This window comes from Coccinella septempunctata, chromosome 6, assembly GCF_907165205.1.
Source record: "Coccinella septempunctata chromosome 6, icCocSept1.1, whole genome shotgun sequence".
NCBI lineage: Eukaryota > Metazoa > Arthropoda > Insecta > Coleoptera > Coccinellidae > Coccinella > Coccinella septempunctata.
The window spans coordinates 23,923,269-23,938,438 of record NC_058194.1 but is presented as its reverse complement, the minus strand read 5'-3'; the positions used below and the strand labels follow the sequence as shown (position 1 = coordinate 23,938,438).

At 34.3% G+C, this 15,170-nt stretch overlaps 6 protein-coding genes across 10 annotated transcripts in view; 5 read left to right on the top strand and 1 right to left on the bottom strand.

Moving 5' to 3' along the window:
- The first annotated feature begins 1,603 nt into the window (after positions 1-1,603).
- LOC123315694 lies at positions 1,604-3,982 on the top strand. Its single transcript, XM_044901522.1, has 2 exons — positions 1,604-1,962; positions 3,294-3,982. Exons 1-2 carry the CDS (start codon positions 1,803-1,805, stop codon positions 3,863-3,865), a joined length of 732 nt encoding a protein of 243 aa, XP_044757457.1. The 5' UTR covers positions 1,604-1,802; the 3' UTR covers positions 3,866-3,982.
- A 138-nt stretch (positions 3,983-4,120) lies between these two features.
- Positions 4,121-5,228, top strand: LOC123316004. The gene is made up of 2 exons (XM_044901914.1): positions 4,121-4,580; positions 4,720-5,228. The coding sequence occupies exons 1-2, from the start codon at positions 4,298-4,300 to the stop codon at positions 5,226-5,228; spliced, it is 792 nt and encodes a 263-aa protein (XP_044757849.1). The 5' UTR covers positions 4,121-4,297.
- Positions 5,229-5,615: 387 nt separating this feature from the next.
- On the top strand, positions 5,616-6,320 carry LOC123315688 (odorant receptor 49b-like). Its single transcript, XM_044901512.1, has 3 exons — positions 5,616-5,750; positions 5,868-6,023; positions 6,074-6,320. The coding sequence occupies exons 1-3, from the start codon at positions 5,715-5,717 to the stop codon at positions 6,125-6,127; spliced, it is 246 nt and encodes an 81-aa protein (XP_044757447.1). The 5' UTR covers positions 5,616-5,714; the 3' UTR covers positions 6,128-6,320.
- Positions 6,321-7,151: 831 nt separating this feature from the next.
- Positions 7,152-9,557, top strand: LOC123314880 (putative odorant receptor 59c). Its single transcript, XM_044900282.1, has 6 exons — positions 7,152-7,335; positions 7,747-8,257; positions 8,321-8,420; positions 8,919-9,023; positions 9,198-9,353; positions 9,409-9,557. The coding sequence occupies exons 1-6, from the start codon at positions 7,275-7,277 to the stop codon at positions 9,460-9,462; spliced, it is 987 nt and encodes a 328-aa protein (XP_044756217.1). The 5' UTR covers positions 7,152-7,274; the 3' UTR covers positions 9,463-9,557.
- Positions 9,558-9,680: 123 nt separating this feature from the next.
- Positions 9,681-15,170, top strand: part of LOC123314879 (colorectal mutant cancer protein) — a 49,940-nt gene continuing 44,450 nt past the window's right edge. For 2 of the 5 annotated variants that reach the window (XM_044900280.1, XM_044900279.1), the window contains exon 1: positions 13,536-13,927. Coding sequence is in view for 2 of the 5 variants with exons in the window: in XM_044900278.1 (XP_044756213.1) it covers positions 10,063-10,172; positions 10,245-10,441; positions 10,577-10,680 (411 nt within the window). In the remaining 3 variants the exon portion in view is untranslated. Of the gene's footprint in view, positions 10,173-10,244; positions 10,442-10,576; positions 10,681-13,534; positions 13,928-15,170 lie in introns of those variants that run through there. The other 3 variants (XM_044900278.1, XM_044900277.1, XM_044900281.1) reach the window with 3 other exon arrangements.
- On the bottom strand, positions 10,676-11,361 carry LOC123314882 (mitochondrial import inner membrane translocase subunit Tim29). Its single transcript, XM_044900283.1, has one exon. It carries the CDS (start codon positions 11,235-11,237, stop codon positions 10,692-10,694), a length of 546 nt encoding a protein of 181 aa, XP_044756218.1. The 5' UTR covers positions 11,238-11,361; the 3' UTR covers positions 10,676-10,691.

The following is a 15,170-nucleotide window of genomic DNA, read 5'->3' as shown; positions in this document are numbered from 1 at the left end:
CTTATTATTTTTCACCAATTATTGATCGAATTTCGTAGAACTCGTCAATTTTCAGTTGAACACGACATATTGTCCCGCCAAATGGATGACCACTTCAGCCGTTACTACTTTGTGGTTAATTAAAACTCAATCTTATTGGGAACGATCTTTTTGTCACGTAGTATATTTGAGAAAATTTCTTTTACGTACCTGCGAAGTCCGCAACTACTATACCTAATGTATTGAGAACTGAGCCAAAAAAACGCAACAATAATAATGATAGTGTTAAATACGAAATTTCAAATGGGACTCATTGAAAAAAATGACTAGAATCAATCAGTGATAGAGAATAGAGTGTCGTTTTTGATGTGTTCGACTAGGGTCATTTTCTACTGTTTACTATTCGATAATCGTTTATTTTTGTCGGTTGTTACTAACGAGATCCATTTGATCGACTACTATACTTTATTATTAAAACTTACAACACATCGTACGAATGTCAATGTTACCTAGATTCCCGATTATAAGCGTTCTCGATTCCTGAAATGACGTAATTGTAGTTGGTATAAAGATAGAAATTCTCTCATCATGAGCCAATATACCGATCGTATGCTGCTTGAGAAGCCAGAGATGGACTAGCCGCTAGAGCCGTTCACGTTATGAGTACAAAAATCGAATGGATGTTATCTGCTGCTTCCCACTGATTTGAAAGGTTTTCCAAGTAAAGATTGATGATTTTGAATATTCATACTGAAAAATTGTTCAATAAATTTCATCGAATACAAGGCCTCGTCAATTGCCTTGAAATATAAAAGATACTCGTATTTCTGAAAAATGAAAGAAAAAATTTTCTATTCAGTTCGTGCTTTCAAACTATGAACTATCGGAATGAATTGTGAAAATATATACCTACTTGAGAAAAAACAAAATCAGCCTTTTGTATGTAATAAAAGTAAAAACCATGACCCGCACCTTTTTGAGAACTTGAGAGAAGAATATGTATCACATTTAGATCTACGATGATTTTTCTGGGAAATACGCTTGTTGACCTTGAAAAATCCCCAAAAAGATGAGGACCGAACAGTCGAGATTTATTATTAGAAGAGTTGCTCTTTAAGAACTTGACAAATTTTTTTTTCGATAAGCGTTCGCAAAGAGTTATTTTCTGAAACGGTGAGGGAAGAAAGCCTGCTATTTCTTTCCCGCACTCATATGAAAGAGCAGAGGTTTTTCCCGCACTCAAATACTCAAATATTATAGGGTAAATTGAATTCTGTGCATCGAAGACCATCGATGAGATGACCATGGTAACGACGCGACATGCAAAATTACCTCTTTCATAAGGTCCTTTCGTCTGTTTTTTTTTGCATAATCTTCTTTTCTTCAATTGATTTTTTGAACCATCAAATTTTGGAACAAATATGGTTTATCCTGTTCACGATTCTTCAAGACATGGAGGAAGAGCTGTTTCAGAAAATATTTTCCATACCGTTCAACTTTCAAAGGACAAGCGGTCAGTTTATATGAAAGCACTGTATCTATGTGACAGTAGAATTGATATTTTTCCCTGAATACATTCCTGTAACCGTTGAGAAGGTGTAATGTTGCCGCTCCTTATCATAATAAACTCTTCCGAGGCCGGCCAACACAATTTCATGAATGACCAAAATTATTTTCGAGGTTAATCGGTTGCTTACAAACAGTAGAGTTTGTTGTCAGTCAGTTCCTCTTGCCTAGTGCTCTTCCGACATCCAAAGTTGGTAGCAATTCGCGCTTATTTTGAATAAACTAGTGATCCAGGTCGTTATTTTAAAGTTGTTGAAATGTCTTCGGAATCTGGAAAACCTGATACGGTTCCCGGTTTGGGGTTCAAAGACAAGGAGAAAGCTCACGAAACTTTGAAAAATTTGGAGGGTAGAGACCCCGATTACCAAAAATTGGCCATCAAGGGACTGATCGGAAGGGCAAAACGTACTCTTACTCGTAAGTACCTACCCCCATATTATGTCCATATTATTCGTCAAATATTTTCCTGCTACATAAAGGATAGTTGAGTTTTTATCTGTTCAGTGTAATCGAAATTTTCAATATAATCTCTGATTACTTTTGTTAGCGTCATGAAAATTCAAATCTGGTATCACTTCGAATTTTTTCGCCTGCAGTATAAATAAACAAATATTTCAGAACACAAATTGGGAAACATTCAATCTACAAAATCAATCGATTCAAAGCATATGCTATTAAGATATCATAAAAGGCACTCGATAACATAAAATTATGTTAAGTTATTTCCAAAAGGAAAACTCTTGATTTATCATTCCCAAAAAAGTAAAAGAAAATTTGATGAGACCTTATTGCAATGTTGTATTGTTTTTTGAGTGCGGTAATAATTTTTCTGTACCTGACTAAATTTTCAAAAATTTTCCTTGATATGTAACAAAAAAGAATCGCTGACCATTCATATGGCATGCACTGATGTACGTCTGATTATTTCCATCACTATCGATAGTCGATACTATACCAGGAAAATAAAAAGAATGTTCAAGAAGGAACTTAAAAAGGAGTATACCCCGATAAGGTATAAATCTAGATTTCCTCTGCTAATCATTAGTACCTAAATTAGTAAAAAATTTTTGCATCACTGACAGAAATAACCCCTTATTTCCTCTACAGAAATGCAATCCAATAATTGTGTTCAATCGTATCTACCTACTGCGTTAAAATCGGATTTACTACTACGCGTGACTCACACAAAATCTTAATTTTGCAATGCTTTTAATAGCATGCTATATTCGCGAATCATTGGACAACAACTACCTATTTTTGTGACTTACAGATGAATACTCACGAAGTTTGTGATTTCGATTCAATTTTCGGCATTTGAATTTGAAGGATGAACCACACCAGGAATTTCGTTATTAGTTTAAGTTATAGTATTCGCCTGAATAGAAACCACACTTCTGCTTCAATAATTCTCAGAATAAAAGAATCTTCTTCGCTCTGATGTTTTCACTGAAAAATTTACTATATGTTACGCCACTTATTTCCAAAAATTATACTTGCGGTAACTATAATTTCGACTTATTTTTTTGCTATTCACTATGACGGATTCTGTTATTAAAAGAATTTTATGAAAATACTAATGAACTCCACTATTCAGCATGAATGCCATCTAAAAACTTGGAAACTCCTCTACTTCAATCTAAAATCAAAAGTGTTCAAAGGTTTTTTCGAATTGTGAATTGATTATTTTATACTTTTTCACACCTCTCCATGATAATTTCTACAATTTATAGTGTATTATTCTGTTACAGTGACAAAAGACAAGGACAAACTCCAGAACATCAACGATGCAGTCAAAATATTCGAGGATTGGCTCAGTACCTTCGAACTTGAGAATCGTTCCAAAGAAAATCGTGCATACCTCCCATTGGCAGCTATAGAAGCTCTTCTCCCACTGAAGAAAACACACGAGATCGAGGATGAAGAAGCAGAGTTCTTCCTCAAAGCGTACAAAACTGCCGGTGCCGAGTACAAGAATTTGAGGACAGTGCCAAGTGGAGAAAATAAACCAACATGGGATATCGTTAGAAATTCCAAATTGAAAGAACTCTTGCAGAAGTTTCATGAGAATAAATGTGATTTATGGGATGGGGAACTACCCACAAAAGAACATTTTCATCTCATCCTGTGGGCTTATAGCCCAGAAGCAAGTAAAATTAAAAAGAATCAATCGAAATTCGAAGATTTATTAGGATCGCAAGAAAAAGATTCTAAAAGCGACGAAGACGACAAACATATTGAAAGCCCGGACAAAAAAAGAAAATCAGAAGAAAGTTCCTCATCAGAAGATGAATCTCCGAAAAAGAAGAGTAAATCTAATTGAATTTGTAATTAACTGAGTGCCATTTTATTTTTATATTAGATTGTACGATAACTTCGAAACGAATTTTGTATCTAATGAGTCAACTTAAGTTATTCATTAAATTTGTATTGTTGGAAACGACTGTCTTCTTTCAAGTGTAGAGTGATAGATGGAAGTTTCATGAGATTTTCCTGAAAAACTAGGTCACACTGCAGAAGACACATTTATAAAACATATCAAAACTTGACGTAGTATATATGCATATGAGGATTATAAATATCATATGGATGCTCGGTAAATGTATGTTGAGTTGTTCTAGAATAATAAATATTTCATTCATTTTTCTTAGGCAAAGTTCCTCCAGACCAGGCGTGCATATAAAATAGCTTTGACAGGCGTCCGAGATCTATTTCAGAGCTAAGTTTCGTAAAAACCCTATTCAAATCTGTAGAAATGGATTTGAAAGCATCGAAACCCTTCAGAAAGGTTCAGTATTCGATGGAAATTTTTGGTATTTGGTCCGACCAGAGAACCACGAAACATACAGTTTCTCGATTACTGTATATTATAATTTGCGTCCTATTCAATGTTTCTTGCTGTCTTGGATTCTATTATCAGCTGGAGACGAGAAAAATAACTTTCATTTTTTCGAACATGGCCATACTGCTTGTAGGAGGTTACGGAAGTATTGCCATTTTGTTACAAAACCAAAAATCGTTCAATAATTGGCTTAGAGGTGAGATATTTCAGTATTCATATCATCAGAATCAACATTCAACAACAAAGGCTTCGATTTTTCATTAGGTATATTTTCTATATTCTTTTATTAGGATTTGGTATCAGTGAACGAGATAAACTTGTAATCCTTTTTTCAGGCATGTTTCAAAACGAGAAATTTCTCAACTGTCATCCTAACGAAACATTGAGAAATATTTATCGATCGAATCTCGCTAAAATTTGGCCAGAAACTCTATTTCGTCTGAACAAATGGTCTATTTTCACAGCGGAGGCAATGCTTATTGGAGTTTTTTTTCTTCACACTTATAAAAAGCTAAATGTAAAAGAAGAATGTGTTGCTTCCAAAGATTGCAGCATGATATACATAGGATATTATTATTCACCCTGGAACGTTGATGAATATTACTGGTTAGCTAATTTGGAAAATGTAGCTTTTGGTGGATTCTGTTGTGTTGTTGTATACTGGAGAGATATGTATTTCACCTGTTTCATCTGTTACCTCAGGTGTAAACTTAAGGTCTTGTCTTATGTCGTTGGTCATTTGGACGAATTCGTTGATAACAGTTTGAATGAAGAGGAATATTTTCATGAGGTGAGCTGTGTTATTAAGCAGTGCATCCAAGAGCACCAAAGTATATTCAGGTAATTTTTCACAATGGTCATTAAGTAGATTTCATCACACAGAGGTAGATTCAATATATTGTGGACATTGTGGTCGAATCCAAAGTTGATCAGGAAAAATGCATTATTTTAGCATATTGTGAAAATCTTAAAAACACTAAAAGAAAAATTGTACTGAATAAGTAATCGCTTCCACGTATTTTACACGAAATGTGTACCTATGCATGATTAGAACAAACTTCTGGATATTTCATGGACATATTTATAGCGTTATCGAATTTTTTAGAATATTCGAATCACTCGACAAATACTTATCAAGGATTTTCGGTTTCATGTTGTTGGTGAACACGTTGGTGATGGTGAACACATCTGTCCTAATATTTCAGGTTGATTAGATAAAAATCACTACTTTCTCTATCTCTATAATTATTAAAATTTTCAGAAGGAAAATACTAGTTCTTTTGCACTATTTGTCTACTGTGGGGCATCCTATGGATGCACACACTTGTTCATGATGCTTTCTCAGTCAGAAGAATTGTCATCCCAGGTATAGCCTCTCATTATGAGCATTATGAGTATCAAAAGCTTTGTACAATTCTACGTCCAAAATATACGAGCAATCGTAACAAATATTTCTAATAACAATATCTTGATCATCTTTCAGAGTTTGGAATTGGCTGAATCTATATACTCAACGAAATGGTATGAGATGCCTGTAGAACATCGAAAACTTTTATACATCATGCTGGTGAGAGCCCAGAAACCTCTAGTTTTTTCTTGTGGCGGCCTTTACATGGCGAATTTAAATACATTCATGAAGGTAATTAATACGAAGTAAAATTACACAAGACGGTATCTAATTTTTTTCAGACGATGAAAACTGTCTACACCATAGTCAATGCTCTGATAAACTTGAATAAGTAACTCGAGCAGCTATATGACTGAAATTGAAAATTAGCAGTATTCGCACCATGAAATTATTATGAAATCGATTTATTAGGAATAAAGCATTAGACAAATGAAATTGAATTACTTTAAGTACACTAGAAGTTTACCGATAACAAAAAAATTGAAAAAAAGCCATTCTCTATTAACAAAAAAATTAGAGGACACCAGAATATTAGCATAAATTCATATGAAACACATATTTTTAAATTAAAACTGTAGTTAAATGGAGTACATTTATTGTTATAACTTTTTTATACACTCGTTCAGGGCACCTACTAAGTGTTCTAGGTTTCCTTTGCCCCTGCAAATATATGAACATTACCAAAAATATTAGTAGTGCCCAGAATAATTAACACTGCCTGTGACTGATGATGTGCCTAAAGTGGCGCACAAAAATTAGGTACAGAGTAATCTTGGCGCAAAAACAGAAAACACAGCAGTAACTTCGAAGACAATACAGAACACCAATGGTTCACAGCTTCCTAAAGACACAGCCAAAGATTATATATAATCTATCTATCTATTATATAATATATAATCTTTGGACACAGCCTTTATAAACGGCTCTGTGACTGGTTCTACCGTTACAGCTTAGGTAGGTACCAAAACGATTATTAATTGAAATACACAGTTTCCACTCGAATGAAATTTCCATCCAAAAAACTTTCTCTGTCCATACCACTTATCCAGACAAATATTCCCAATTGATTTATTAACAAACTTGTCAAGTTCTTCAGGAAAATGAATGAAACTTTGTAATTATACACCTTCCTGCCCAGAGGATAGCCTTTAATTTAATTGCCTAATTGATAATTAAGGGGGAGAGTTTACTTCTCCAATGTCCTAATTCATATACCTGCAGACTGCAGACATTTTTCTCAGCAGAACTAAAGGTAACGATTAACCATGAATTCCCAACCATTCGAAACTGTGAAGTATATGCTTGGGCTCTTTGGCACCTGGGAACCACCAGGTTCTTCGAAACGTTATGGACGCAAAGTAATTTTTGTCATTGTCTACATCATTTTCAATACTACCTGCTTCCTTGGCTTGTACAGCGAGATCGGCAGTGGTAATCTAGAAGTGGTTTGTTCGAAAATGGCAATGTTTACTGTTGGCGGCTATGCCAGTAGGTACAGTAATTTTGTTACATAACATTAAGGAGTACCAGAGTTGGTTGACAGGTATGTATTTTCTAAAAATGGAAGCGTATACGGTTCATCGAAAAGTCCAGTTCGAACGATTTATGTGTCACATAAATTCTAATTCTACGAATTTCATCTCATCCATGTGAAAAATATGTAAGGAATAAGAATCATTGTTTTCGGAATCAAATTTCAATCAGAACAGCACAATTCCAGGAATATTGGTTATCATTCATAAGCTTATATCTAGTACTAGTATGAGGCCAGTTGTAGCACAGCCCTCTCAAACAAGCTGTGGTTGCATAATGGGAACCTTCTGAGAATCATATTTTTATCATTTAAATGAATTGAAATAATTAAATGTAATTTTTCGGAGCCTATATCATAACCTATTCAAGACTTCTACTAGTGTGGAAAACGCTATTTATGCGTTTTTTTCTATATCTCTAGAAATGTTCGCAAACGAACAGTTTATGAACAATCATCCAAATTCAACACTGAGGACCCTTTACCGCTTCACCATCAAAAATATTTGGCCATCACTTCTCGTCAACATGAATCAATGGGCTCTTGGTACAGCAGTAGTGATTTTTGCTGCAATAATGGTGTTATTCATAAATGACAGATTGGAACACGTTGACCAATGCAGCGATATACAGAAGAATTGCAGTATGGTCCTTATGGGTTATTACTTCTTTCCTTGGGATGCCAGTGAACATTATTGGTTGGCCAACATGGAGGATGTTGTGTTTGGTGCAATGTGCGGAATATTTGCCATAACAAGGGACATCTTCTTTGCTTCTTATATCTGCTATTTAATATGCAGACTGAGCCTACTGTCTTACGTAGTCGGACATTTGGAACAATTCATCGATGAGAAACTCGACATGATAAGGAATTTCGACCAGAAAATTGATTTTCTTCTTGGACAATGCGTGAAAGAACACCAAGATATCATAAGGTGAAGATATTAGTGGAATTTCTTCTATATCATCATTAAAATAGGGTTACTAATATTTTTTAGAGAATTTTTCATTTTGAAGAAAAATTCTTCGAAGATGTTCTTCGTCATGTTATTGGTGCATGCCCCTGCCGTTGCTAATATCACACTCACTATTTTCAAGGTAAGTGTCACTTCAAAATAATAAATTTTTTCCCAATTAGAATCATTATGCAAGGTGATATCCCATTTAATATCTGGTCAAAAACTGAGAGGATATATAAGAGACTGAAGAAAGTGAAAATAAAAAAAAATGTGAGTAATTTCTTCAAACTTCATTCCCGAAAAGATTGGTAAAACTCCTCCAGAATTGATCCCAAAAAATGCTTGGGAATTATTTTCTTCCATTGTTTTCGGAATTGATCTGAGCTAAAAGTTGATTTGAAATGGGATAATAAATAATAGGTATTATAATAAAATAAAACAAAATAACAAATATATAATCTGTATCAGGAAAAAGAGTTTATTTGGAGGTTCCATTTCATTTTTCTGTAAATTCTCAATAAGACTATTTGAATCTTTGTTTTTGAGTTAGAACAGGGTTTGAAGTTTGTAGATTGTAGATGAAGAAGTTGCTCTTTGATGTTTATTTATACAATTGATATATTTTTACATCTTACAGGGGGATAGTACAAGTGCTTTTGCACTTTTCGTCTATTGTGCTGCATTTTATGGATGTACTCACCTGTACCTTATACTTTCCTTATCTGAGCAATTATCAACAGAGGTAAATCGCATATTTCATGGTCATAATAAGAGGTGTGGTCATTGCCCACGTGCCCCAGTGGGCATTAAAATGTTTCATTACATTTCCTGATGCTACCTGTCAACCGCGTTATGACGATATTTTGCTTTTAAAATAACTGTGCCTTTTGTCAACCATATAATTTAACTATTCTAGTGTGCTAATCTGGCCACATCTATACATTTCCTGAAGTGGTACAAATTGAATATAAAACAGCAAAAAGTATTGAAATTCATGCTCGTGAGAGCTCAAAAACCATTCGTTCTTACGTGTGGAGCTTTGTTCCCAGCTAATCTGAGTACATTCACTAAGGTTTGGTTCAATTTATTTGGAAATAGGAATATTGCTGATAATTCATTTTTTGCAGACAATGAGAGCTATATACACGATACTGAATGCCTTCATAAATTTGAGCCAGTGAAATAGTTGATCTATAGGTATGGATGTAGGTCGTAGGAAGTAATAATGAATTACTTCATGAATAAAAACCAATGTGAATTACATTACATCAATCATTTATTTTTATTTTTTCCAGTATCCATTAGTTAGGTGTCTGTGTTTCAGATTTAAAATTTTTCCCCGTTAATCGGCATTCGTAGTTGTAAATATTACAAGATAAGAAAAAATTATAAAAGAAAAAATCTTTGTTTATATAACTTTCATAAACAAGGGAAAAGGGAAGTTGCCTTCATAGATAACACAAAAAGATCAAAAAGGCCGACTCCATTTTTGCATAAAAATTTGACAGTCAAGTGACGTTCATGTCATGCAATTAATTGAGGTTAATGCAAATGTCAGAGTGACATATGTCATAACCCAAACGAAAGGGAAAAGTTTTGTTTACATTTTTTCATCGTTATTCTATTATGACCTACCACTTGCTAGGATTACTGGATACTTATGCCTAAACTTTCTTCTGAGTTTCGATGACCAAAGAACCCAGACCTGGTAGTAGAATAGGTTTAAGTAGATCATGTATAAACTAATTGTTATAAGAATCTCATAAGACACCAAGTTATAAATGGCTGATACAGACTGTGCTAGTGAGAGTACAAGTTCCATTTGCGATGAAGAGAGAATCAAAAGACTTTTTCAAGCATGTGATGCTAACGGAGATGGCTATATTGATAGGTAAAATTTTGAAGCCATATTATGTTACTTTAGAGTACGCTTTGCTTTAATACGCTATTGATGTCATTTCAGCCAAGATCTCGCTGCTATCTGTAGAGAATTGAGTCTAGAAGATTCTCTAGATGAGTTGATGCTTCAGTTAGGAGCTGATTCACAGGGTCGAATCACATACGAGCAATTCCTAAAAAGGAGATTGGCTCTAAGACCTGAAATAGATGCCCTCAAAGTATCGAACAAAGATAATATTAGTGAACTCAGCCAAAGCCAAGGTTGGTTATCTGGCAACAATATAACAATTTATACTAATAGAATTATTTGTCTAGCTTTGTTGAAAGCATATTGATTATTCATTCATCTATAGTTTTAATAAATGAATATATTTACTTCAATTCTCATTTTCACAGGGAAGTTGGACAAATGGGAATGGGATTCAGGAGCAAGAGATATGAGTCCTGTTCATAAATCACGTTTAAGGAATATCGACATAATGGAAAATGAACTAGTTAAGGTAAGCTCTATTTAATAATTTATGTCATAATCTAGCATTTTTCTGGAAATCACCCACCAGATACCAAGGAAACCTACATCTACTACTTGTCTATGAAAGTTTACATATCTCCAGTTCATATATTCACAAGTACTCTCATAATTCTTACATTTGTCACTTGATGTATCTACCCAAATAAGAGAAAATAATCCAAAACTCTGGTGCCGAATCAGACTTGCGTTGAAGCATTTTTCTAAATACTTTAAATGATTTAACGATGTAGGATTTGCTACAGTTGAAGATACCAAAGATATGTCCACAACACTTTGAATGTGTTTTGCTCGGAAACTTTTCAGGTCAGGGTTTGTTTTTGCACATATCCCAAGAAAAGTGAATCCTGTTATTACAGCAACAGCTTTCTTAGGTTTCTGTTTCGCTTCCTCTTTCAATCCAATCACTACATCCTTGTAATCCCTCATCACACTTTTCCAGTAGAACATCCATTTTTCCACAATTGTTCCTTTGATTTTCTGCTGAATGACTGCAGGATCAATAACTCTTTTGGCAATGAACGACATTCTTCAAGGTTGTATTCTTTTAATATTATGAATTTCAAGTGTTTTCCAAATTTATTCCCGCAGAATATATTAAACGTTTGAATCCATTCTGTATTTGTGGGAAAGTGAGGTTATGATATTTTTGATAACTTGTCAAGGCCAGGGCATAGAAATATTGGATGAAATTTTTATGGCTACTGATTTGTTGAAAATGAGTGGCTCAACATGTTTACAAAAACTTATTATTCAACATAGACTTTATAATAAGTCTATAGTCTATGCTTTTTATTGATCTTCTGAATTATCTTTTCGATCCTTTAATATCTTATACATTTGTATATCCTATTGGTATAGAAGGAAGGAATGAGTGCATTTTTCTGATTCATATAATAATATATATTTCGCAGATGAGAAATAAAGATTTTTGTGAAAGTTGGAAAAGTTCTGATAATCCTAAAATTCAAATACAAGTTAGTCAATATTCCAAATCAAAGTTGGAAAATTGTATAAAATGTCTCTCTATAATATTAAAAATAAATGATCAATAATTATAAATTTGTCTTTTTGTTTGAATTTCGAATATTTTCATGAAATATAACTTAGAAATGGGGTGTTTTTTAGATTTTCCGAGGTAGGTAAAATTATTGAGATAATGTATAACAACTAAGCAGATATCCAGATAATAAGCTATATATAGATAATAAGCTATATACTTATGTGGTACTGCAAAGTTATTTTTTAAAACTTAATCAAAGTGATATACTGATATGTAATGCTATCTTTGTGGGTATTTTGCCAGACCTGAAAGGCATCTTTAGAGGAGTCCCGGTCTGGGATTATATCTCACCGGGTTACTGCCCCAGTTTTTCTTCGAGGAGTAATAGCACACTGTTAATTTTAACCGAACAATGATGATGACCCCTTCTTTTGAGTAAAAAATTCAAAGTCTATGATAACATTTCTCCTCTAGCCACTCGGCTAGATACCCATCGAACTCGGTACCTGGCAGTACTTAGCCGACGCTCTAACCACTGAGTTACAAACGCTAAGGGTGAACTAAGGATATCCAAGGGATTACCCATGGATATCCATCGTTTACAATTTGGATTTTAATATTTGTTCAAATATGTATTTATCTAGGTCACGGATTGTAGGTACGAAAATGAACAAACAATGGACATTACTTGGATAGTAGAAGGAGATTTACTAGAACTTCTATGTTAACTGAACTAAGAGTTTGTGCAAAAACCAATTAGAGCTTTAATGGATATCTATTGGATATCCTGTGTTTACTGGGGCATAATATGGATGACGTTTAAACTGAAAAAACACTACCATTTCTTTGTCGACCAATTAAATTTGCTTTTTATCTCAGCTTGCAAATTTTAAGCATTAAAATGTCGATGAATTTTCACCCATCCAAAACACTTTTCTTTTTACGCTTGTAAGTTTTTATTTATCGAGAAAAGTATCGACTGTATCAAAATTTTGCAGGAGACTTTTTTTTTTCTCCAGAATTGAATGGGACACCATAAGATAATTTTATTTTTCGAAAATCTATCGCACGAAAACAATTTTCGAAGGAAAATCATATGGGGTTGTTATTTTCAACCCTTAATAATAAATTTATTAGATCTAAAAAAAATGTGTGAGTAACATCTTCTTAGTGCTTCATATTATGTATAGTTTTATGACTCAGTGTTTTTAAGAACCTGTAAAAAAAAATTAAAACTGTCAATTCGTCATCGCCTGTATCTTGGAATGGAGGTCGATTCCGAAAAAAAATATAGGAACTACCCCTGCTTATTTGCATCGAGGAATCATCTCCATAAGTCCTTCGCATTTGTTTACAGACATTATGTATTGAAAATGGAAAAATAGAGAATCATTAAATGGACATAGATTTTAATTTGATGGAAGAATTATATTCTGAATGCTCATGACTGAATTATCCATGAAATCCATGAAAACAAATTGACGTTTATCCGTGAATCAAGCGTTGATTCCCCGATCAAGCTTTGTTAAACCTGGGGTAAGTGAATTAAAAGGTTTTCGAACACGCGTAATCGATTGCAGATGAAGTCAAGAGCTTGTTGAAATTACATTTTTCAAAAATTGTATTCTGCCTTATCTCCTGTTGTATTTGTTCGATCTAATTGCGACTTTCGGGATGATTTTCAGCATTTTTTAAGAGTGTTGGAGCATAAAAGTTCATTTGAAAATTTCGAATTTTCGAGCAAGGTGTTCGATCCCCCTAAAATTGCATAATTGCTTTTCTCTCTTAGAGTTTGGGTGTTCTATTACTCACCTACTTTTTTTATGACGTCACCGGGTATCCGGTGGCTCTTGGACGATGTGGAGGATCTGGGGGCATGTCTCGCACTCCGCCTTCTCCTACGTATCAATAGGAGGAAGGAGACGCGGATCTCCCCGTTATGTAACCAGCAGAAACAGTAGTGCGAGAGCACGCGTTCGCCGGGTAACTCGATCGACGCTGCGACACAGTTGTCGGGAAAAACGCCGATTGTTCCGAGCCGGCCAATTGCGTTTTCCTCGGAAAATTTGCGTGTGAAGTTCGATTCCCTCCTTGATTTTTTCGTTTCGACCTTGGGAAGGTGCCAGTTGCATATACGGTGTGCCGATATTAGATCCGAGGAATTTGGTGGATATGCTTTTTCCATTGTTCATCGGGCGGCTGTGAATAGGATCATGTAAATAGGAATTTTTCAAGCTGCATGTCGATGTCGTTAGGCCCAGCTTGTACATCGACAATGCGGCTTTTGGATCGAACTCGTTTCGGGATTGATAGATGTTAAGAAACGATTAAACAAACTTTGCACTTGGTCATGTATCTAAAATTGAGATTTTCGATAGCTACGCAGAATGCCGGATTGAAAATAGAGCGCGCCCAAAAAATTACGCATTTGTATTTTCAGTTGAGATGGTTTCGAAAAAATCATTACTGAAAATTTAAATTCGAATATGGAGGGGCCCAAACATAGCATTTTATGCATTGAAAATATTCGGAAATGTTCTCTTCAATTTGTCAGGCCTCTCAAATTTGTTTTTCCTGATGTCTCAGGTATTTGGAGAACCCATTAGAAGTTTGGAAAAAAAGACAATAATACTCTGCCCCTCATTTTCTATAGGCTACAAACTATTCCATCCACACTCCTACTGACATTTCGGAAGTTCATATTCTGGATTTTATTAATTCTGAGGTTTGCTTATGTTCGTGAAAATGAGATATAAAGGGTGAGCCTTTGACTCATACAAATATTTCAACAGTGGATTCTTGAAGTCAAAGGAAACACTTTTTTTCCCATAACATTTTTTCCGAATCGGCTCGGTTTGAAAGATACAGGGTATTGAAAAACCATAAAAAAGATTTATTCTTAGTAGGTTTTATCGAATGAAATGAGTTTTGGAATATAATTCTTCATTTATTTGATTAATCTTTTTCGAACACAAGATATCACCCACGTCTTTCAGTTTTCTCACTGTGACTATTACATACCATAATAAATCCAAAAAGTCAAAGAACCCAACTCTTGAAACTAAAATCTTATGAATATTTGAACATTTTGTGAAATGAAAGTATTCCTTGTATTTTCTCGTGTAATGCGCTGTTTTCGGGTAGTTTGATGTTCACAAATTAAAAAGTTTCTGTGAAATTTGAAAAATTGGGTACTTTGGCTGAATAAAATTCTTTTCAAAAGATCCACAGATGTGTAGTGTCACAGATTTAGCAAGTTATCCTGGAGGTAATTCTGTTTTCCCAGGGGTGGCACAGCTCGTTATGATAACTTAAAATGGCTATATCTCTTTATCAGGGCCGAATCGGAAAAAGGGTATAAGAAAAAAGAGTTTCTTTTGACCTCAAGAATCTACAGTTAAAATATTTGTACGATTCAAAGATTCACGCTGTAGAGTGAGTTTCTAAAAGTTTGCAAC